Raw genomic sequence first — 23091 nt, forward strand, 5'->3', positions numbered from 1 at the left:
GAGTGCTTTCTGGCAGATGTAGGTTACAAAAAGGTGCGGGTTTCCAGGGAGACGGTTAGAAGGGAACAGACGTTTGAGGAAGATGTGAGAGACGAGACTTCTCAGGTAGCTAAATAACAAACTGTTTCAGAAATTGCTCGCCATTACCAAATAATATTGATTTAACCTTAAAGACAATGAAGGGCAGCATGTGTAAGAAGCTATGTGTATGCTAAACAAGCTAACTGACGGTGCCTGTTGTTAGCTTGAATGTAACGCTAACTTAAGTTAGCTCCTGGTAAACCGATAACGTTAAATTAGCTGAGTTCAGGTAGCAGCCTGGCTAGTTAACGAGCCAGTTCCGCCATAAACAATAGATAATAAACTCAGAGTAACGGCATTAACGCTTGTTAGCTGGTAGCTAAGTTGACGTCGGTTGAGTTACATGGTTCGCTTCGGTAAATTATAACTGTTGCGTTAGGCAGCTTCAGAAAAGCAGTCCAAACTTGTCAAGCTTGTTATCTATATAGACATGCCCCCTTTTATTGATTTTCAACAGTCGTTATGAAGCTGTGTGGAGTCAAACATCTGTGCTATGATAGATGAGTCAGTGAAGACTTTACCCTAAGGCTTCTGTGTCTTACGTTGATGTGATATGAAATACTTGAAATACGAGGTCATTGATAGGTGATGTAAGCGCAAACATAGCTGGTGTAAACTTTTAACTTTCGTTTCCTCTGATAGGAAAGCATGAGAGAGAAGAGAGATGAAAGTATGGTGAAATACCTCTTCGGGTTGTATGATGGAAGGACTGGGAAAGGAGAGATCCATATGCAGCTCTAGACCTTTCCCCTGGCTCAGTCACCCCAAAACAGAGGCCTCGACCCTACTATGGAAACTCAAAGACTGCTTCTCCACCAATGAGACAGCCGCCCCTCCTCACACATTTAAAGAAGTAGGTATCTACCTGTTTGCAGTCCAAATATCTGTACACATGAGCAGTACACAGACATGTACAGGAGAGTGGAGGAAGTTGAATCGGTTTCTGTTCTGAAGTCTTAATGAAAAGGACAATGGTTCTGGCCCATCAGAGATCTTGTTTTGGGCAACAAGCCTACAGATTTTGCTATCTCATATGTACCATCTATAAAATATGTCAACATGAATTGAAACTCTCTTGCAACATTCAGTTAAGTAATTCAGCTAGTGACAAAGCACTGAAAATATATTTTTTAAGGGGATCAGAAAACATTGCGGCTGTAGCTAAAAGTAACAGGAAAGAAGTGAAAAAGTCAACTCTGAATCTCAGCAACTTATATTTTACATCAGAGCTACAAAATTATTTTAAAATGAACAAAAAACAAAAAAAATGAACAGAAATAATCATCCTAAATTTCCCTGCTTAAAACAAAAATACAAATTTCTTTGTATCTAAAACTCCTAACTTAGAAAACACAGATGAAGAGAAACAAAAAATGCTACCCGTCAGAGCTGCTATACATACTTGCAAGATATTATTTAAATATTTTACAAAGGTGCAGTTCAGAACATGTTGAAAGAAAGAGAGAGCCTTCAGGCGCCGGAGGAAGCCAGCCTTTAAAACTCAACCTTCTAGGCTGTAACCTGTCAGCTTCCTGGAACAATCTACACAGCCAACCAGAGAGGCTCACCTGCAGCCTGTTATACACAGAGCTACCACTGCAGGTTTACCAGAAAGAATGAGACAGAGATCCACACACACACACACACACACACACACACACACACACACACACACACAGACACACACACACACAGACACACACACACACACACACACACACACACACACACACACAGGGGGTTAAAGAACATAATACACAAACACATTTTCATAATGATGAACTATAATCCACCACTTTTTTACTTATTGTAAAATAATCTGCTGGTCTTCTGTGTTCCAGAACAATTACATGGAAAGCAGAAAGGCCGTGCTGGAATTGAAAGATGTCCCTCCTCCTCCTCCTCCTCTGCACCATACTTCCTCCCGATCATCCCAGCCCTTCTCTCTGGCCCCTCTCCCTTTGCCTCCTCCCTGCTTGCTTCCTCCTCAGCTTCCACAAGACTCCCACCAACAACAGCCACCACAACAGCAGCAACAAAAGGGGGCTAGCCCCAAAGTAAGCGTTTGCACTCACTGTGACCTTTGCAGCACAGAAGGCTATGAGTTATTAGGCGATGGAGGCGTTGTTGGTAGCAATAGCAACATTGCTGGTGTTGTCTCACTCTACATGGCCCCAGGCTCTGTGGAAGCACCCATCAGCAGCAGCAACAGTATTAGCAGGTCTGGGGCTTGCTCTGTAGCCTCATCGGTTCATCAGTACAAACATATCTTGAGCTGTGGCAGTGGAGGTGAAGCTCTTGATCCTTTGCTTGGTCTTGGTTGCAAACCTCAGCTGCCCTCCTCTGTCGCTACCTCCCAGCCTGTTTCATCACACCCCTACCTCCCCTGCTGCTCAGGGCTTCTCCACACCTACCCAGCTGTATCTCTTCCATGCAGTCAACCCAGCCTTTCTCCCTCCTTAGCTCCTTTGGCTTCCTCTCTCCCCTCGATTTCCTCTCTCCCTGCTTCCTTGCATGGCTCCTGCCTGGCCTCTTCTGGCTACTACACCTGTGGTGTGGACTGCAGTCCCTCAGCCAGAAGATCCCAGAGAAGCACAGCACTCGGTGACCCCACCACTACCACCATCACCACCACAACCACCTCAGCACACTTCTGCTCTAATCCTATGCACCTAAATGTAGAACGCACGGTTTGTGTGAAGGGGGCACACTACTGTCAGGAGTGCGTGTTGAAGGTTGGTAGAGTTCTGCTCATTCACTGTGGCTTTCTTTGTATTTATGTGCCATGAACATCACTTTAGGTAATTATATTCTATATGACCAGAATCACTGTTTTTGTATTACTGTTGTCAGTTTTATATCTATTTTCTCTGACAGTTTTATGCATTTGTGCCTGTTTGCAGCCCATGAATGGTCTGGTGTCAGAGTCAGTCAACGTGTGGCCCAATGTTCCTATTCCCCAAACTGCTCCTATCCCCATCCCCATTTGTAATGGCTGCGGGACCTCGTCTGATAGTTTGGTGCTCATGCCAAAGAACAGCCTTGGCAAGACTGGACAGAAGTATGGTTAGTGGACTTTTGAATCCATGTATGAATACTGAATGTGGATACTTTATGTCAGATTATTGTTTTCCTTTATTCGACTGAAGTAGCTATGAAATGTTATTCCATCCAAATCTGTCCAGGATCTCAAGGCAAAGGCATTACAGCATTCAGTTAGTAAATTATACCATACACTCCAACCACAATGAAATAACTGAATTAATTCAAATCTGTTTAAATGTTTGAAAACTGATCATGTTCAGAACGATTTGTTTAATTCATTTAAAAAAAAAAACTATTTACTTTATTTAATTGTTGGGGAACTGTGTCAGGTTCTCCAGAGAGCGGTGGTCCAGAGAACATCCCTCCAGTGGGCGTCTTCTGGGACATTGAGAACTGCAGCGTGCCTAGTGGACGCTCTGCTGGAGCTGTGGTCCAGCGTATTCGCAGCCGCTTTTTCCAGGGCCACCGTGAGGCAGAGTTCATTTGCGTCTGTGATATCAGCAAGGAGAGTAAAGCTGTTATCCAAGAGCTCAACAACTGCCAGGTACCACCAATGACAATTTGTTAGTTAAATAGTCAGTTTGTGAGCATGTATTCATTTAAGATAAGAAACGCAAAACTTGAAGGTCTTGTTCATTTAGAGTGGGATGTAAGGTAGTTATTTGCAGTATAGTATGTATGTTTATTTATTTCATACAGTACACTTCCATATTATACGTAGAGCAAAAGGAAACCTTAACAAAGTGGGGAATAGGGAAGTCTGGCAACATGTAAATGTACTTTTGCTTCACCAGGTTACTGTTGCACATATCAACGCCACAGCCAAGAATGCTGCAGATGACAAGCTTCGCCAGAGCTTACGACGCTTTGCTGAGACCCACACTGCACCCGCAACTGTCGTTCTAGTATCATGTGAGTTAAACTTCAGAGTCACAGTAATCAATTAAAGCCTTGTTACCATAAATAATTCTGTGATAACCACTTTTATCTTTCCATTGTTGACAGCCGATGTGAACTTTGCAAGTGAACTGAGCGACCTGCGTCATCGCCATGGTTTCCAGGTAATCCTGGTCCATGGCAACCATACATCTCAAGCCCTGCTGCAGCACGCCCACCGCCACGTGGCTTTTCAGGAGATCACAGCTGATCTGCCACGCATGCTTGTCAAAGCACAGGTAGGCTTCATAAATGTTTCGTTGGTACTTTCTTGATCCACTTTGTTTTTAATAAGGTAAGTAAATGTTGGCATACATAGTATCTCATTTTAGTGTGGACTTACCAGGAGGGCAGCTGGAATGTGAGTCTGAGCATCTCCACAATTATTTATTTACCCAATTTTCTTTTGGGGATCATTATAATCTAAAATCTAATCTAAACCACTCACAGCCATCCTCCAAATTGTTTTTCGACTAGGAGGAGGACTACTGCATTAACTTTTTAAAGTGTAAATTATACAAACCCAGACAGGCGCGCTGTTTCTTCCTCCCCTCCCTCAGCCCAGTTTCAACCTCCTCTATGTGCACAACCTCCCTGTCAACTGTGACAAGAGCCTGCGGAACGCTGTGAAGCTCAGGCTCCGCCGCCTGTCAGACAACTGTGGTGGCAAGGTGCTGGGCATGACTCAGGGCACAGCAGTCCTCCGTTTTGGCAGCCCTGAGGCAGCTGCACGTGCCCGCAAGCGAATGGAAAATGAGGATGTGTTTGGCCGCCGAATCAGCCTCTCCTTCTCCCCACGGCCCCGAGACGATGCAAGTCCTGAGCCTGAGCTTCAATCTCAGCCCCATCACTTGCCTGCGCCTCACCCTCAGACTCTGCCCCAGCCCTTTCAAACCCAGGATTCAATGTTCGCCCCACCCCTATCCATATCCTCCTTCTCTTTTCTGCCCCTGGAGAAGCCCAGGTCACCCAGGAGGCCACGGCGAGCATCCCGTCCATGCTACACCCCTGGCCCAGTGCCTGAAAGGCCCTACAGCCCCAAGAGGGGGTGCAGTGGGCCTCCCGGTGGTGCTCCAGCCAAGCCCCATCAGGTCAGCAGACTCGCCAGTGCCTGCTTCCCCTTAACCTCCATTGCCCTCTATCTTTGCCTGGCCTGCTTTGTAAATCACAATAGCTTTTTCCCCCCCAGTGTCCTTCTAATTGCCGCCTTGACTAACAGTTTGTAGCTGCTTGCTAAGTGTCATTTGTCTGCCTGTGCTAGCATGTAGCATGTATCAGTGGTTCGTGCTTTGGGTATCTCCTATTGCCCTGCATGTTGACTCATCATTCATTATATTAATGCATTAATAGCGCAAAGCTTTTGTGCTTTTTTCCAACTGTCCAGTATATCAGTGCTGATATACAGCTTCATGTGAGTGGCCAGTTTCTGTGTTTTGTTCATATCTGCTCCATGCCTCTTTTTGTTTGTCGCTGAACTTGGTCCATGCAATTCTTCACTATGTGAAAACCTGACCTCTGGTGGCTGGAAGGACTGTTCTGGCTTGGCTTTTTCTTGCTTGATTTTAACCAAACAGACATTAGTGGGTGACTGAAGAATTACCCATAAATAGATTTCTGTATCAGTAGACTTGAACTAGGGATGGGCATTTTAAGCTTTTCTCTATAGTAAAGAGAAATTTCAAGTTTATCCAATATTATTCTCTTTCAGCACTAAAATTGATTAAAAGCATTAAAACATTCAGAATATTAAAGTAACTTACAGATTTCTATACAGATGGAAGTCCAAATTAAACAGCACTATGATTATACTGAAGTAATGATTCATCATGGGCCTGGTTCGTTATCAAAAACATTTATAGTTAAAGTTCAGGCTCTAATTGCTATATAATCAGCTGTGTGCTATGGGTCTGAAGTACAGCATTTGTTTATTATAACACGATGACAAGTAACTATCACAAATCTGAGTTGTAAAGCTGTCTTTGCAGCTGTTGCAGTCATTTTGGCTGCTTGAGCCTGGCCTTGGGCTTCTCAGCATTTATGTCATGATGCTCTTCAATCAGAGCAGCTCACATTGTGTATAACACAGTACATTCAATGTCAACAAATTCAGTAAGTTCACAAGTAAGAACCTTCCACTGAGCTAAGATGGACAAAAGAAATCCATTGTCATCAAATAGTTGATTTTAAATGCACATCCTTAGTTAAACCTCAGAACGTCAGTTCATGTTTGTTTCATTTGCACTAACAAATTAACCCATCTTTACACCTTTGCACATACATACACCAACAGCATCCAGCCAGTCAATATCTATTAACATCTGCTGCCTCTGTCTGGTCCAGGAGCTGGGTAGTGTGGAGGGCAAGCCCAAGATGGGCTTCCAGTACTTGGATAAAGGGCGTCCAGCTTCCTCTTCACCCCACAGTAATGGTGAGACAGGATCCCTGGAGCAGCTGCCCAAGCCTGGCCTCACTGGAGAATCCATGTACAGAAGGAGGTAAACCCAGGGAGAGGGGACATTAGACTGAGAACAATTTGATTTCATGACACAATCAAAAGTCTGGTAGCTGGCAACATGTTATTTTTCTTACCTTTTTTATTTTACGGTGTGCAAGTGTTTAATTTTTGGGAATTTTAAATATCAAACTAATTATCATTTCTAGTCTGGAAAAAAATAGGGGTACTGGTCATCTTACAAATAATATTTTAGTTTGATATTAAACAAAAATATCAGCTAGTGGGGGCAGTTCCTCTCCCGCAGGCAGTTCTGTTCTAGCAAATCGAGCACCAACTTATTTTATTATATCATTCTAAAACAAAACATTCCTGTGAACACCATCAAATTGTCAGTCTTAAATAGTTATCTAAATGTATAAAAGGGATTAAATGAACAAGCAGCATGACCATACTGGCCAGCAACAATACAATGAAGGAAATAATTGAATTAGAGTACCTGCACACTCGATGATGTTGCCCTTATACGTGTCCTTCTCTTTTTTTCCCATCTCTCCATGTAGAAGAGAGGGCTCCAGTCCTCGCAGTGCAATTGAATCCCCTTTAGAACAAGGAGACAGGAGTTCAGCGGAGTTCCAGATCAGCACACCGTCAGCCTTTAGCAAGTTGAACCTGCACAGGAGCTTCAGTCCCCTCGTCTTGTCCCAGGGCTCCTGGTCCTCCAGGTGACATATTTGGTTTTATTCACACATGTTTGACTAAGCTGGCTGAGAGCATTCATTTTTCCAGAGGTGGCACACTGCTAATGCAACATATAAATTCTCCAGACCTTCATTTTATGTAATGTTGGTTATTATTTTAAAGTTGTCTTCCCCCTTCTCCGACAAAAGGAGTACGTCGCCCTGCCTGTCCAGCCGCTCCTCACCCCTGCTTTCTGCTCCTCGTAGCCCTCGTCCTGAAGGTCCTCCTGAGCCGTTCTCAGAGGGGGCAGAAGTCCAGGTGGCCAACCTGGACTACAGAATGTCCCGCAAGGATCTGCAGCAGACACTGCATGACACTTTCTCCAGATACGGACGGGTAGGGCCTACACCAGTGGCATTGCTGCACTGATGTATAGATGTATAGATAAAATAAGCCTGTATACTCTTGTTGGATTGGCAGTCCAAAAGAACAAAGTTAATAATGTAACGTTCTGCTTGCAATAGGATTAACCCCTGTCTCAAACCATCTTCAATGTGGTATGACTTGTTTTGTGTAGGTGAAAGCTGTGGAGCTTAGCCCCCACACTGACTATCAGCTGAAGGCCACAATCCAGATGTTGTCTCTACAGCAAGCCATCAGTGCTGTAAGTGGGCTGCACCGTTACAAGATTGGAGGCAAGCGTATTCAGGTGTCTCTGATCACTGGCGGCAGCAGCAAATCCCTTGCCATGCTCAGGTACAGTTGTACTTAGATTAGATTGCATTGGAGGCTTGACAGATATAACAGTCATAGCTTGCTTTCACTGAGATAGTGGAATTTTCAGATATGTGAATACATATTTTCTTTAACTTTTCTTTTTTGGATTGGGGAGTAAATTTAACCTTTGTCATTATACAGCTCAGAGATTATCAGCATTCTTCAGGAAGCACCTGCCAATTGCCTTCCTCTGTTCAAGTTCACTGAGATCTATGAGAAAAAGTAAGTAGCTTTGTCTTAACACATGGCATTCAAACTTGAGCAACTTCACTCAGATATTTTGTACTTGAAGTATAACAATTCCAAAATGATAAGATATGCATTTTTCTCCCCCACAGATATTCCCGTAAGCTTGTGATAGGCGACCTGTACAGGCTACCAGACGTAGTGGCAGTTCGGGAACAGGGAGGCTCCAGGCTTGTGTGCCTTCTGCCCAGCAGCCAAATCCGTCAGAGTCCGCTGGGATCTTCCCAATCCCAGGAGGGCTCCTCTTCAGCGAGCGGTAGCCCTGTGGTGTTTGAGGAGCTGGACTACCATGATCCTGTCTGCAGACAACACTATGCACAGCAGGACTTCAGGTAATTAAAATCTTGCATAAAATGCACATAGTATACATGATACTGTGATTAAATGCTTATTTAATTAAATATGCAATGAAAGAGTTGCTTGCTCCTTCTTGACAAACTCCAGCAGTAGTCCAGTTTAATAGACGGCTTGTCTTGTTGGCCACTTGGCACCTCCTCTCAGCATCTCAGATTGATCTGCCAGTTACCTCACTTGCTCTTGTTCAGGCATTTGGGAGTATTTTTCTTTCATAAATCAAGATTTGCTTATCTGCTATAAAGCGTTGAACCATCAGCCTTTCTCTAGGCTGTACAACTTCAGATGACTGACCATATGGCTTACCCTTTCTTTTATAGTGAGGCTGACTTTGACCCAGACTCGTATAAAATCCCATTTGTTGTGATGTCTCTGAGCACCTTAGCCTCTGAGGTCCACAGTCTGCTGCAGTCGCATGAGGGAACCCTTCCACTACTCAGGTGACAAACGATTCTTTAATTTATATTTAACATTTTGGGTCAAACAGAGCATGTTTTCCTCACATGATAAAGTCAATAATGAAGTGTTTGTTTGTTATTTTAGTTTTCCGGACTGTTATGAAGCCAAATTCAGCCCACTGAAGGTGGGCAATGAGACGTTGGAGCGTGGTGTTCCTCTGGAGCACCTCATTACCTGTGTCCCCAGTATCACAATAGTCACAGCTCAGAATGGCTTCAAAGTCATCAAGTGGATCCACAACAAACCACCAGCACCAAATTCAGGTGGGAAAATTCACCAATCTTAAAGTTGCTTTAGAGATAATTTGTTAACCTTTTTTAATCTCAAATCTGTGAATTTCCTGACAATACCGTGCCTACCATATCATAGTGCTTATAATTACCACTCAACACCTGTAGAGCCGTGGATTCAGCGATGCAAGAGTCCGGTCGGCAACCCGCAGCTCATTCAATTCAGCCGAGAGATTATTGACCTGTTGAAGAGTCAGCCATCTTGCATCATGCCTATCAGCAAGTTCATACCTTCATACCACCATCACTTTGCCAAGCAGTGCCGCGTCTCTGACTACGGCTACACTAAGCTGCTGGAGCTGCTGGAGGCTGTGCCACATGTCCTGCAGGTACTTGTAATGAGATTGCACGTGTGCTAAATTGTAAAATAATTTTTCACCTCTTGACCAATCCTTATTAAACTTTTGTTGGTTTGTCTGTTATGCATACATATTGTGTGTTTTTAATTTTAGTTTTCTTTACCCACAGATCTTGGGCATGGGTACCAAGCGCCTACTGACCCTGACCCACCGTGCTCAAGTGAAGCGCTTCACTCAAGACCTGCTTAAACTGCTCAAATTTCAAGCCAGCAAACAAGTTGCTATCAGGGACTTCATGCAAGCATACCATTGGTCAGTCAACATTGCATTGAGATGCAAATTATGTTGTCACATCACCTTTGTGTTTTGCATGGATTTTTTTATTTATTTATTTTTTTAAACGCCTGAGGCTTTGCTGCTTGAGCCACATATGTGATCCAACAAAGACCCGTATTAATATTTGGAAGACATCAAAGATTAGATTGTATCAGTGTTGTATTGAAAATAATCTATTTTACAATTTGTGCATTAGGTGCTTCTCCAGAGACTGGAAGGTAATTGACTATGGCGTATGTGACCTAATGGACCTGCTGACTGAGATCCCTGATACTACCATCACCATCACACATCAGGACACAGACACTGTCATCTCTGTTCCCAAGAGAGGTCTGTTTACTGGTTATTTAAACACTCATTTGGAAGTGAAAGTGAATTGTAAATGTCTTAGTTGAGCAACAACCTTCTGTAACTGCTGTAGCTGGATGGTCTGATTGCTGATGTTGCAGCGAGCTGTTTTCTTCATGGTCAAGTTGTATGTAATGAGTAAACTGATTAATAAAATGTTATTGTAATTGATAGGAATGGTGGTATTTCCTTTGTCTGAAGCAAACATTTGTGTGATTATAACATTTGATTAAACAAGTTGAAAATTGAAAACCCCTGAATACAGCATGAAGAATTGCACAGATAGTTTTAATGTTTCATCCATTAGATTTCAGTGAATTCCCTCTTATTTGCCCACAGAGCGCACTGTGGAGGAAATGGAGCGCACCAAGCAGTTTGGCAAGGAGGTGGTGGACCTACTCCGTCACCAGCCTCACTGCCGAATGCCCTTTAGTAAATTCATCCCCACCTACCACCACCACTTTGGTCGTCAGTGCAAGCTCAGCTACTATGGCTTCACCAAGCTCATCGAGCTCTTCGAGGCAATCCCTGAAGTACTAATGGTGAGTAGGACGCAGTGTGTGTCATGAATTTTCTGTTTGTCTCTTTTAACTGACTCACTAATTCAAACTGAATCGCTAATAGCTGAATTCTCCTTTGTTATGCCTTGGTTAGACCTGGGTAATTAAATCCAACTTTTCTCCAACTTAATATTTTTATGTAAAGATTTTGACATCTGGTTCTCTGTGCAAAGAAAAGTATAGATGCATTTTCAGTTCCGTCTTCCTGTACCCACATTTGACATCTTCCGTGTTGCCCTGCTTTCGTCAGGTGTTGGAGTGTGGAGAGGAGAAAGTGCTGACTCTGACAGAAGTGGAGCGTATCAAGGCTCTGGCAGCTCAGCTGGTCAAGCTGCTGCGAGCTCAGAAAAACTCCAGCCTTCCTGTCAACCAGCTGCTCACAGAGTACAGCAAGACCTTTGGTTATGGTCTCCGCCTGCAGGACTATGATGCTAGCTCCCTGCCTGCTCTGCTGGCCAAACTCTGCCATGTTGTCAAGGTAAAGGACACCTCCACCAGGATTAATGTTTTTTTCAGTTTATTTGTATTGCCCTTTTACTGTTTCTTAATAGCATTTGTAGAGCTTCAAGTCATTGGAAATGACTTCTAAAAATATAATATCACTGCCATTTTAGAAATAAATTGGTAAGAAGTCACCTGTTAAGTTTGCCACAAACAAACTACATGTAATCCTAAATTGATCTTGTTTAGTCAATTTAGCACTGTGGTTATGCATCCCTCACATAGAGTTCATGTCTGTTTTGTTGTCACAAGAGTCTGTTCAGTGCTTCGCTTTACACTATTGCTCCTTCGGCAAGTCTGACTAACTACCAACATAAAAGCTGCCTCTTTCTTTCCATTTCAAGGTGGTGGATGGCTCAGAAGGTCGGGAAGTGCTATTGATCAACAGGAAGTCTCTGCGTTCGCTGACCTCACAGCTACTTGCACTACTCATGTCCCAAGAGGAGCAGGTCACTAGGGGTCTTAAGGTGGAGGAGCTGAGTCAGCATTACCTGGCTGTCCACGGAGCCCCACTCAACCCTTGTGAATATGGCTTCCTCTCCCTCAGCGAGTTGCTCAAGAGCCTGCCTTACCTTGTGGAGGTGAGTGGAAGAGTTAATCATCTTAATGCAGGCTTTCTACGTTTTCCAGAAGTACAGTCACATTGTGTCTCCATTCTTATTTTATACTTAAAGTCTCCTCCCACACATACTCAGAACTGACGGTTGGATTTTTCTACTTTCACAGTTGTACCATGAAGAACCCGATGAAAGTGCTACATGTGAGAACACTGCCGGCGGTCGTGGTGAGGACTGGGTGAGGCTGACCAGGCTTTACCTGTTTGCACGTAACGTACGCGCGCTGCTCCACACCTACCATTACAACCAGATCTTCTTGACGGAGTTCCAGGGAGCTTATAAGAAATTCACAGGCTGCAGCATCGAACCGCGTTCCTATGGATACACCAGCACTGATGAGCTGCTCAGCGCCATTCCACAGGTGGAGATTTATTTCAATAAATATATTATTACAGTAGTACCTCTAGAACTTTGATTACACTGAGGTTAGGTAGGCAATGGGACAAGATTTTGGTACCGGAAGCCCTCTGGTTTCCATTTGTAGTCCGCTTGTTGTCTGAGTAGTATTGACCAATCATGTTTGAGCCGGCTTTGGTTAGATGCAGGTAAACAGTCCGTGTGGAAAGCAAGAGGCAAAACACATCGGCTGAAAATCAATCTCGGAATCCATCAGCTGTCACCTGACGACAATTTAGCATTTTATTAACTTTTTCAAAAAAATGTATCTGCAGTCATATGCACATATCTGTTTATAGAGATTAGCCGAAATGTCTGGATCGTCTCAAGTTGCTAATTGGAAGAAGTAGTCTTGGCTCGATTATCTGGATATACGCTGGCTACACCGGAAGCCCCAAAATATTTGCTGTTGCCCCCAGAGGCAAAATTGTTGTCAGACAAATAGCCAATGGGTTCTGAGATTGCAGTGGGGGGTATAAGTGTGAGATCTGCTTATGTATTAGTAGTGCTTAAATCTTTTTTCATTTGTTTGATTAGCTCCTGGACACCCCCACAGCTTTTATTTACATCATACTGCATCATTAAATCTCGTAGTTTGTTTTTTTATTTTTATTTTGTGGCATGTCATCAGGTGGTCTGGATCAAAGGGCATGGTCACAAGAGGATTATTGTTTTGAAGAACGATATGAAAGGTAAAGCTGATGGGCATCTTTCTCACAGGATGTTTGATTTGTTTAGTCATGACACGCCTTTGATTTACACACAGACTGGAAATTATGACCTAAGGCTGACGTGTGTGTGTGCGTGTGTGTTTGTTTTTAGCAAGGGTAAGCTCCTCAGTCCCTAACAGCCCCCAGCCAGGAGAAAACACAGAGAGCCCAAGAGACAGCCCGATAAGCAACGCAGACTCTGGAGCCCATAGTCCAGGTAACACATGACAGATTTATTTTCAGTGTATATAAAAATACTGGAAAGAAAAATTCAACAGTGAAATGAGAAAACAATCCAGATTTTTTTTTTTTTTTTTTTTTTTTTTTTTTTTTTTTTTTTTTTTTAAAGAAGGGGGAAGTTCATGTTAAAATGATCATCCACAGAGATCTGATACATGTATTTATCTCAACTACTTCTCATTTTATGTTTTACTAAAAGGACAAAAAATAATTCATGTTCTCTCTTCTACCTACCAGGTGGCGATGTAGCAGCAGAGTCGGAGCTGCTGTGTCTGACATCCCCGATGGACTTGCTGTGTGGTCCTGTGCCATCCTGCCTACCGTCACCTCAGCTGCACCCAGACCCTGTCCTCCTCCAGCAGGCAGACCTGATTCACTTCGAGGAGAAAACTCCACCACCACAACCACCTACAGGTCAGTTATTATCTTCCATAATTTAAAGGCCTTTGGCAGGTGTTGCATTTGAAACTGGAAGATATCTGTTAATAATACATTGTTTTGTTGCACCCTTACCCCTGTTAAGGGATTAGAGTCTTTTTGCTTAAGAAATCATGTCACAGTCAAAGCAAGAAAGAACAAAAATACATTTTAATGAGCACATCACACTTCTGTTTGCACCTTTCTTGTCTTTCACAAGGTGTAAGCTCAGTCTGTACTTGTGTGTTTTCAGAGAGTGATGAACCTGAGGCGGCAGCCGTCGCAGTCGCCAAGCCTCCACCACCCCCCTTGTCCACAGACAGTCCCAGCAGAAGAGCTACACGCAGCAGAATCAAGCTAGCTGCCAATTTCTCGTTCACAGCAGACCTCTGACCCTCTCAACACATACACATCCAGTGTCACACGCACACAAAGCCACACCATTCACACATAGTGTAACTCTAAGTAGAAGAGTTGACCGGCTACACTAAACACACTACAAAGAAATGACCCCAGAAGAGCATTGACCTTTGTCCCCTCAACATCCTAACAGGCTGTTAGCTTTCTTCTTCTGCTTTCTTCTTAATCTCATCGGCCATCTTTGTTCTGTTTGTTTTCTTTCACAATCAGTGAGTTGCTCTGATGATGTTCACCAAGCTGTGATTTACTTCTTGCAGATTTTCTGCAATTCTCTAATTTGCCAAATTCATCCACTGTGACATATGTTTGATTTCATCTCGAGGGAAGTTAAATTATATTTCCATGAAAGTGCATCTTCAGCCACTTTGTGTCAAAGAACACTTTCCGGCTCACAGACAACAATCAGTGTAGAGTCTAAAAATGAGTTAATTGTCGCTGTGTACGGTAGAGTATTGGTTAACATTGGGAGAAAAGCTAAGGATGAGTAACTTTTATTTACATTAAATCCAAGAAATTTAGTTACTCACATTCTCAGTTTGTAGAGATGCTTTGTCATCTGTTATATTTAGAAACCTTCATGTTTACTTCTTGTATCCCCAAAGAGAGAATTTCATTTACTACATTCATTCATTTTTGAACTCATTTCAAATATCAGATATTCTGCTTTGTAGGAAGCCCCAGACATGTCAGCCAAACTGGCTGCTGTTTCATTCTTTCACTCCTAAGACTAAAGCTTTATAGATTTCTTAAGAGGTAGCTTGTCTTTGATGATATTCTCATCTTTTGTCTCCATTGTAAAGTAGCCTAAGGACAGCTTTTCAGTTTCTTTTGTGTTATGCAGAGTATTTAGTAGTCTGTGGAGGAGTTTTGCCTAAAAGTGTGGTGTATTTGGTGGCAATTCAATGATTGGACAGAAGAGAAAAACCAGTGTTAACTGTTCAGATAGTCTTTCTTTATTGAAAGCCGACAGTCTTTGAACAGTTAAAGTGCAGATTGAAAGGTTTTGATTGACGTTGCGACTAGCACTGCTCTCAGGAATTTTTATTCTTGTAGTATTTCGACTTAATTTATAGCAAAGATTTTGGCTCGTCTCTCTGTGGCCACTAATGAAGGCCTGAAAGGGAAGGGGGGCTCTGAAATACTCCGGCCAGGCGTGTGCTTAGGCAGCAGGATCTGAAGATATACTTTCATTGTTCGTCTTTAGCCAGCAGCCAGTACGTTTGTGTGCTTTTAGCTGTATTCTGTCTGCGTGTGGTTTACACTGGAGTAGGTGGTGTGAAATATGCATGGAGTGCATAAATGAGTTTTATGCATGGTGTAAGCCCAGGAGGAGCAGACAGGATCAGACGATGTCAAGACATTCTTTAAGATCAGTCTTTTTATTTCCACCATGTTTTAGGGGTCTTAGAGGTGGCGTCCCTGTCGCAGTTGCCGCAAAAAGTTGTCAAGGTTTTCTGAGTTAACCTTGTTGCTGGTAGGCTCCATCTGCGGCAGCGGCCACACTGCCTGAGTTGATGGGTTCGAGGGGAGCAGTAAGCCCTCCTTAGTTTTTGATTTTTAATGACAAGGTGAACGGTTGTGAGGGTTTTAGGGAAAAGAGGGGACGGGAGGCGGTAGGCTGTTAGCGGAGCAGCACGGGGGCTTGGGAAGCCTCCTGAGTAGACTGACGTCCACATAGAGGACCCTCTGCGGCTCTCTGGGATCTGCGTGGCTTTTACAATGGCTTGTATTTGCCACGGCACCAAAGGAATCGCTATCGTACCTCCCCGCCCCTCACGTCTCATGTTAAAGAGTTTTTACTTGCTGATGCGTGTTGGCTTTGTCCGTTTTCCTCAGTCGAGAGTGTCTACAAGACTGCTGGCTGCTGAGTTGCCATCAAATGACGTCAACTGCCCGTCAAGTTTAGCACCACGGAAGTCAAAGGGTTGCTGTTGTTTGTGTTCAGAGAAAAGGTTTGAAGAATGGGTAAAGAGCCCATTTCCATCAGTTTCTGTGCAGTTTCAGTGTTTACCTGTTTAGTCAGTGTTAGCAGTGTTGTTACATGAGTTTTCTGTGTCGGACTTGATTTTGACTGAAACCTTTAAAGCTGAGAGATTCCACCTGCCGACTTTGACCATTCACCAAAATACCAATCAAAATGTTTTTAATTATGGCTGTTGCAGCTCAGGTCTCTCCTGCAATATTTTACTGACGTTCTGGAAACCTATTGGATCAAGAAATAAGCAGGTCAGAATAGTTCATTTAGGATCAGTCACAAAATGTCTAAATTTAACTTACTCGGCATTACTTTTTGTCTATTTGAAGAATCCCCAGCTCTCCCTCTACAGTATCACAGTGACATCTAACTCGGATAAATAAATTTAACTTCCCCGTTTAGCTTTCTCTTTGTTTTGGTTACATCAGTGAGAAGCTACTGTACCAGTCGAAATATGCACTTCTGCATAGTTTAGGTTCATGAAATGCATAATGTGAAATTAGTTGGTGGCCGGGGCTTGGATGGAGAAACGGTTGTTTCTTGGCCCGTGTTTCTTTGTACTGTACCTCACTTTGTCTTCCTTATCCAATGTTTTTGTTTGCACTATTTGTTCTACACTCTATCTACTGTTGGAAAATATTATCAATCTTTTAGTCAGGACTACAGTGTCTTTAAAACGTCTTGCCTTGTGATCAGTTTTTGTTAAGCTGCCCGACAACTGTGTCACTGTGTCCTCCCCCTGCGTTTTAAAACCTCACTGTACCAGAAGTTGCTGTAACAGTCTAACATTGTTGAAGGGACCAAAAAAAGATTTCTGTTAATAAATTTCACAAGCATCATTTCTGCCTTGCCTCAATGTTTGTTTGTTTTTTTTTGGGGGGGGGGGGGGGGGGGTTGATTGATCATATCAGACAAAATCAGCCAGCCTGTTCCTGAAAGATGCTCTTTATTTAAACATATATGTACAGGTAGTTTCAGCTTATTTTCTGCATATTTGTTCAATAGTCAACATTAGGACCTTCATAAATTCACTACTACTACAGAACGCTAAGTTATCAGAAGGAAGGTAAAAGTGACAAATAGCAACGCGTTGCTTGACAGGAGTCACTAAAGTCCTAAATACAATCAAACATACATCGTCTATTGGAGGCATTTACAAGAGATTTGCATTCTTTTCCTGGTGTTTCTCATAAAAACGCAAGACTAAAATCAGAGGATGCAAGGTGTTGTCAGCAATATCCAGAATAACTATACATGATGTCATACTGTACTACCACAGTCAATTATTCCCGGTAGCTGATGTCAGATGACGTTAGTATGGCCGGTGATGTGGTGACTTCGGGGGAATGAGCAAGCAGAGTAGACCATTTTTAAAAAAGGAGGAAAAAAAGCACCCCATGATGAGTAAAGTGTTGATATATACAGGGGTTAACCTAAATAATGAAAGTTAACTAAATCACTAGTGGAAACACTGCTACAAAGATGAGTCATGTAGGTCAGTTAGCTTGATCCTATAGAGTGCAATTACCTCCTAATAACTAAATTAGGAGGATTCTGCCTTTTTAACCACCAAAACTACAAAGACATGATGCATATTTTTTTACAGGATGGTTTTGAAAAAACATAAGTATGGTGTAAAGTGTGAATTACTTTGAAATCTGAGTCTCAGCATTTCAAAATGATCACGCTTCGCTTGCTTGATCTGAAAACAAACGGGGAACTTTTCAGTGTCCACTACCTGAGAAAAAGAACTCATCAAAACATCCCACTGAATATTTGTCTTTTTGCACAGCACTGTATACTATGTTCATCACATTCCTACAGGTTCGTCTATGCAGTTTGTGCATTTTTATGGAACAGAAAGGAGTTGTTGATTTATTTTTGATGATACAGGTGCACCTGCAGTTTGGATACAGATGATTTGGCCTCTTTGGAGCTCTGTTCATTGTCTTATATTATTTTAAGAAGCCAGACATAATGTTTGCCAGACCTTTTTTTTTTTTAAAGCAAACAAATTAATATGACCCAACTTTGAATCAGTGTTTGCAGTGGTGTTTTAGTCACATATCTGTGTCAACTTAGTCAGACATTGTTTGACTCTGTATTTCATGTCCAGAACAGCAGATACTGTAGAATCAAAGATAAGAGAAGTACACCGCTGTTCAAGCCAAAGCACAGAGTCAAAAATATCACTCAGCTCCAGTACAAAGCATATTTTCTTCTTCAGTTACACCAGTGTGGGGCCAGTTTTCATTGTTCGGCAGCCATGTTGTTTGTTTGAACCACGCGTGTTCATCCCTGCTGAGAGAAACAACAATAAAAATGCTGACTTGCAGGTCTCCTGAAAGTGAAAGAGGTGCACTGGTCGGTGTTAAAGGTCTGAAATGGAGGAATAAATACCCGTTGTCAAACATGATGTGATGGTAACAGATGTTTGTTTGTTTTTTTTCCTGTTGAACAGAGAACCCCAGGATTTATGAAGTTTACTTTGTGGACATTGTGCTTTACTTCTGATACATGATCATAGACCATGTTGCCACCTTGAGAAGGAATGTTGCAATATTTGTCTTTTTTAACACATTTATTTGATTTTTTTAATTCGCAATGTCCATGTTTCTCTGTGAAAACAAGCAGTGTTCTGCTTGTTTTCAAAAGCTCCTGCAGTATTGATTAGGGATCAGTTTCCAGGCCTGTGGCTGAAACCTTGTCACTGAAACTGTATTTACAAACCTGACTCCTGAACTGGTTTGGGTTGGGAGGCTAAACAGGGTTCTCTGATTCACAGGAAGTGATGAAGGGCATGTGATGTGATGATAATGAGTGTGTGGGCACACGTCTCTGTCAGTTACATGACGGCACACTGGGTGGCTCCACAGCAGTCCTTAATGATGGCCACTCCTGACTTGGTGATGGATGGTTTGTTGGGAGGTGGCTCCGGAACTTGTCTCTTGGGCTTTGGAGGATCTAATCATGTAAAAAAAAATAGGGAAGAGAAATGTTTACAACATGTAAGCGGATGTGCACAATACTACTGCATCTCTCTGTTTGTGATTGTTCGTCACTCACTCTGTGTGACTTTGAGCTTCTTCTCCAGAGGCATCAACTTCAGTCGGAGGAACTCGGCCATCTCTTTGTCCTCCTCTTGCTCCCTGAGTCACAGTAGAGTCACACATCAGCCATTTGAATATAATGTAATCAAATCAGGTTGGTTTTAAGTCAAAACTGAGTTTAAGTGTTTTTCAAAATTATCTTACTGTGTATAAAAATGTGAAATAATGGAAAGTTATGCCTGATAATCAAACAATCAAACAAATTGAGCAACGAGATACGTTATTTCTGGCTACAATCATTGTTTCTATTAGGAATAAGTTCACAGTTTGGGAAATGGTTAAAAATCTTTTTTTTACTGTGCTGCAAACTGAATAACTTACACTGCACATGGATGTAAGTTTTGAACATTTCTGGAAATATCTTCAAAGCAGTGTTTGACCTCTTTTATTACTTTAAACCTTGTTCAAAACTCTAAAAAGACAAAATGTTTGCATTTCACAAGAGCACTGAGCTGTGGACTCTGAACTGGACTGAACAACTATGGTAAATGTTGAGTGATATTCTGGGTCGCTTTCAGCAAAACTGATGCTCAAATAAGTCTGTGACTTAAATGCAATATGGCTGCACCTAATGATTATTTTCATTATCAATTAATCTACCAATTATTTTCTAGATTATTTCATGTGGTCTGTAAAATGAGGAATGTCCACTCCAAGCTCCCAAAGCCTGTAGTCCAAAAGGCAAAGATAATCGGTTTGTCATCACAGAGAAGTATGAAAACAAGAAAATACACAGATTTGGGAAGCTGGAATCAGTGACTTTTTGCCAGTTTTGCTACAAAAAACACAATGATTTGATTATCAAAGTCATTGTCGATCAACTAATGGACTAAATGTTGCAGCTCTAAAATGGAATCATAATACATGAGAGGCACAAACTGAGAAACTTTTTTATTGCGACACAGTACAGTGTGTCATAAAGAATCGCTCTAATTGAAATAAACCATAATAACAGCATATCTAATTATTGAAATGATCATTTGCAGTTGCCCATAAACATCTCAACACTGGTGATTTAAATCCAGCCTGCGATTTTATATTATTTTATATCTATCTTTTGAATTGTCTCTCTGTGGGTTATCTCTGGGTGCAGAGTCGGAGGAAGTGGAAAATGACAATGCAGAGCCGCGGCCATCAGTCAGCCTCCCTCCCACACACACGCACACACATGCACACACGCACACATCAGGCAGTGCTGTGATGATGAAGTGACCCACATCCTCCCGCCTTCAGTCAGGCTCACATTCGCTCCACACATTTACTCTAATGAGTCTCCTCCTATGTGTATGAAATGGAGAAACAAACAGTGGACGCTGCTTCATCCAACACTGTCTGTAAACAGTGAATACACAGAGACGTCACTCCTGGGTATTAACTGTGCCTGCGTATAGGAGCAAGCTCTACCTTAATCTCTCCACCTCAGCATCATCCACCAGGAAATCCCTCTTCTGCACCAGTTTATGAATCTTCAGGATCAGCTCCTCTTCCCGCTGCCTGTGCTTCTTGTTTTTTTCTTTCTCTGGAGGGGGAAAGGAAGAAAGTAAATGAAAGGAAGGCAAAGTCATAAACAAATAAATAGATACCTGGAGGGAGACGCAAGCTGGCAGAACTAAAATATCAAAGCAGATTTCATGCATTCAGTTAACTGTAAATGACCTGAACAAACTGACCTTACAGCAAAGTCAGCTGGCTCTTAAACACTGAGTCACATCACAAACAGACCCTTAATTCTCCCCTCATGCATAATTTATAGTAAATAAGGCTCTGACTTAATTATGCAAATCATAGAGAGCTCTGTGTTTTGTTTCATTTGATGGAGGAATTTGCATTCACAGTTAGACATCCACTTTGCTTAGCTTTACTTTCCAAAACTCCAAAGTACAGAACAAGACACACATAAACAGACCAACCAAAGTACATCCACACACACACTGACACATGCACAGAGCCCCAGAGGTAGGTTGTGTCTGACGCTGCTGGTATCTAAACTACAGGAAATATCTAAACTGTAGGAAAATGGTTTGAAAAATGACTGCAAACATCAGCTTTTTCTCCCATATGGAAATAAAGTGGAGCAGTGCAGCTATATTGTGTATCCCCCCCGAGGGCAGGACAATCTGAGGGGGCGCATGGCTGCGGCACATAAATCCCAGTGTCAGAGGAGCGGGAGAGGCGGTGGGCTCTGTTTGTCACGTGACTCTCATTGTGCTGGAGTGAAGTCATGGGCTGCCTGAAACCCCCGACAAATGCATTCATGAGGCCCCCGGTGGCTCATGGGAATGTCAGCGAGAGCAGTTTTTGCGTGACGGTGTGCAGCGTGTGTGGCCAGTAATCCCACATGGATGGGAGGCGGACAAAAAAATAGAGACACTTTGCAATATAATGTAATCTAGTCAAGCAAACCAATGAGAACAGAGAGGTCAGATTGTCTGTATGTTTAGCCACGCTAGGGATAACGGTTGGTTGGTCCACCACTTTGGTTCAATAACTCTTGGGGGATCGCCATGAAATGTGTCTCTCCTTCCTCTCTGTGTGTGTAGTCTGTCCTCTTCCCAGGTCTCCATGGTGATGGAGGTTGCATGGCTCAGGTCCTATTCTGTTTTTGGCTGCACCTGGAAGTTGCAGACATCCTGCTGATCACATTCATCAGTTATATTATAAATCCGTTATAGTTTTGACATGTTTGTTCATGCTGTATTTCTGTAACTTATGTTTCTTGGTCTATTCTGTACACACAATATGTTATTACTTGTCTGTCCGTCCTGAGAGAGGGATCCCTCCTCTGTTGCTCTTCCTGAGGTTTCTTACATTTTTTCCCAGTTCAATTGAGGGTTCAAAAGACAGAGGATGTTGTATTGCTGTGCAGATTGTAAAGCCTCCTGAGGCAAAGTTGTGATATAGGACTGTACAAATAAATTTGAAATGAAATTCGGTGCATATATTCAAGGTAGAGGAAGAATCCTACTGACCCCCACCAGCAGTTCAAAGTTTTCACTCATCCTAGGAAATATCTCAACATGCTGGATGAATGGGTAAAAAGGTTGTACAGACATTCATTGTCATTCATCATCCCCAGAGGATGAATCCTATCGACTTTGTTGACTCAACTCTCCCTCTAGTGTCACTATGAGGTTCACATTTATGTTTTTGAGTAAAATGTCTCAACAACTTTTCGATGGACTGCCCTGAAATTTGATTCAGACGTTCGTGTTCCCCACAGGATGTACTGTAATCACTTTGGTGCTCCAAATCTATCAGGTCAAAAATTTACTTTCTCTGGTTTGTGACCAAATACCTGTAAAACTGATGTCATTCCCATCACCCTCAGCTGTGGTTAGTGCTGATTAGCAAACATTAGAAAGCTAACATGCTAAACTAAGTATGTTAAGGATGGACATATAACTGTTTAACATCAGCACTGTCATTGTGAACACGTTAGCACTTAGCTCAAAGCACCACTGTACCAAAGTACAGCTCCCAGATCTGTTAGCATGCTAGTAGAGACTTGTTTTTGGAAATTTGGTAGTTTTAGTAAATTGTGGGAAGTTTTTACTCCATAATTGAATCATACAAATGGTGACTATTTTTAAGACAGATATAGTCCATTATTTTTACCCCACTTTAACTGCAACATAAATAAATAAATAAAAATAGAGGATTCAGTATTTTTCCGCTAGAATTTTTGTTCCTAGTAGGGTGAAGAAGGCCTTGAAACAACATTCAGACCTTCATGTTGGGAAATAAGAGGAAATAATAGAAAATGTCATTGAACAGTTAACTGAATAAATGAAAATAGTAAAAACTTTCTTTTTGGTGTCAGGGGTGTAAACCAATACATGAA

At 42.3% G+C, this 23091-nt stretch overlaps 2 protein-coding genes across 7 annotated transcripts in view; one reads left to right on the top strand and one right to left on the bottom strand.

Moving 5' to 3' along the window:
- LOC122979058 (meiosis regulator and mRNA stability factor 1) lies at positions 1–16979 on the top strand. Of its 5 annotated transcripts, none has more exons than XM_044346226.1 (27): positions 1–105; positions 724–934; positions 1923–2816; positions 2985–3147; positions 3456–3670; positions 3921–4038; positions 4132–4301; positions 4623–5153; positions 6403–6557; positions 7078–7239; positions 7405–7591; positions 7773–7951; positions 8114–8194; positions 8311–8550; positions 8893–9012; positions 9116–9294; positions 9430–9650; positions 9790–9932; positions 10153–10286; positions 10644–10846; positions 11115–11342; positions 11710–11946; positions 12092–12343; positions 13010–13070; positions 13201–13305; positions 13566–13742; positions 13999–16979. In XM_044346226.1, the coding sequence occupies exons 2-27, from the start codon at positions 779–781 to the stop codon at positions 14136–14138; spliced, it is 5451 nt and encodes a 1816-aa protein (XP_044202161.1). In that variant the 5' UTR covers positions 1–105; positions 724–778; the 3' UTR covers positions 14139–16979. The 5 variants fall into 5 exon arrangements, with proteins under 5 accessions (XP_044202161.1, XP_044202162.1, XP_044202163.1 ...); XM_044346227.1 differs by having other exon boundaries at positions 7462–7591; XM_044346228.1 differs by having other exon boundaries at positions 5022–5153.
- bmerb1 (bMERB domain containing 1) overlaps positions 16852–23091 on the bottom strand; it is a 14010-nt gene continuing 7770 nt past the window's right edge. For both annotated transcript variants that reach the window (XM_044346236.1, XM_044346237.1), the window contains exons 4-6: positions 20655–20769; positions 19207–19289; positions 16852–19104 (exon numbers count right to left, since the gene is read on the bottom strand). In XM_044346236.1, coding sequence (XP_044202171.1) covers positions 18986–19104; positions 19207–19289; positions 20655–20769 — 317 coding nt within the window. In that variant the 3' untranslated portion in view covers positions 16852–18985. The remainder of the gene's footprint in view (positions 19105–19206; positions 19290–20654; positions 20770–23091) is intronic.

This window comes from Thunnus albacares, chromosome 3 (genome assembly GCF_914725855.1).
Source record: "Thunnus albacares chromosome 3, fThuAlb1.1, whole genome shotgun sequence".
Taxonomy (NCBI): Eukaryota; Metazoa; Chordata; class Actinopteri; order Scombriformes; family Scombridae; genus Thunnus; species Thunnus albacares.

Coding starts and splice junctions, on each gene's coding strand:
- LOC122979058 (XM_044346226.1), top strand. CDS start 779: ATGATGGAAGGACTGGGAAAGGAGAGATCCATATGCAGCTCTAGACCT. Junction 935..1,922: donor CTCCTCACACATTTAAAGAA/GTAGGTATCTAC, acceptor TCTGTGTTCCAG/AACAATTACATGGAAAGCAG. Junction 9,933..10,152: donor TTCATGCAAGCATACCATTG/GTCAGTCAACAT, acceptor TTTGTGCATTAG/GTGCTTCTCCAGAGACTGGA.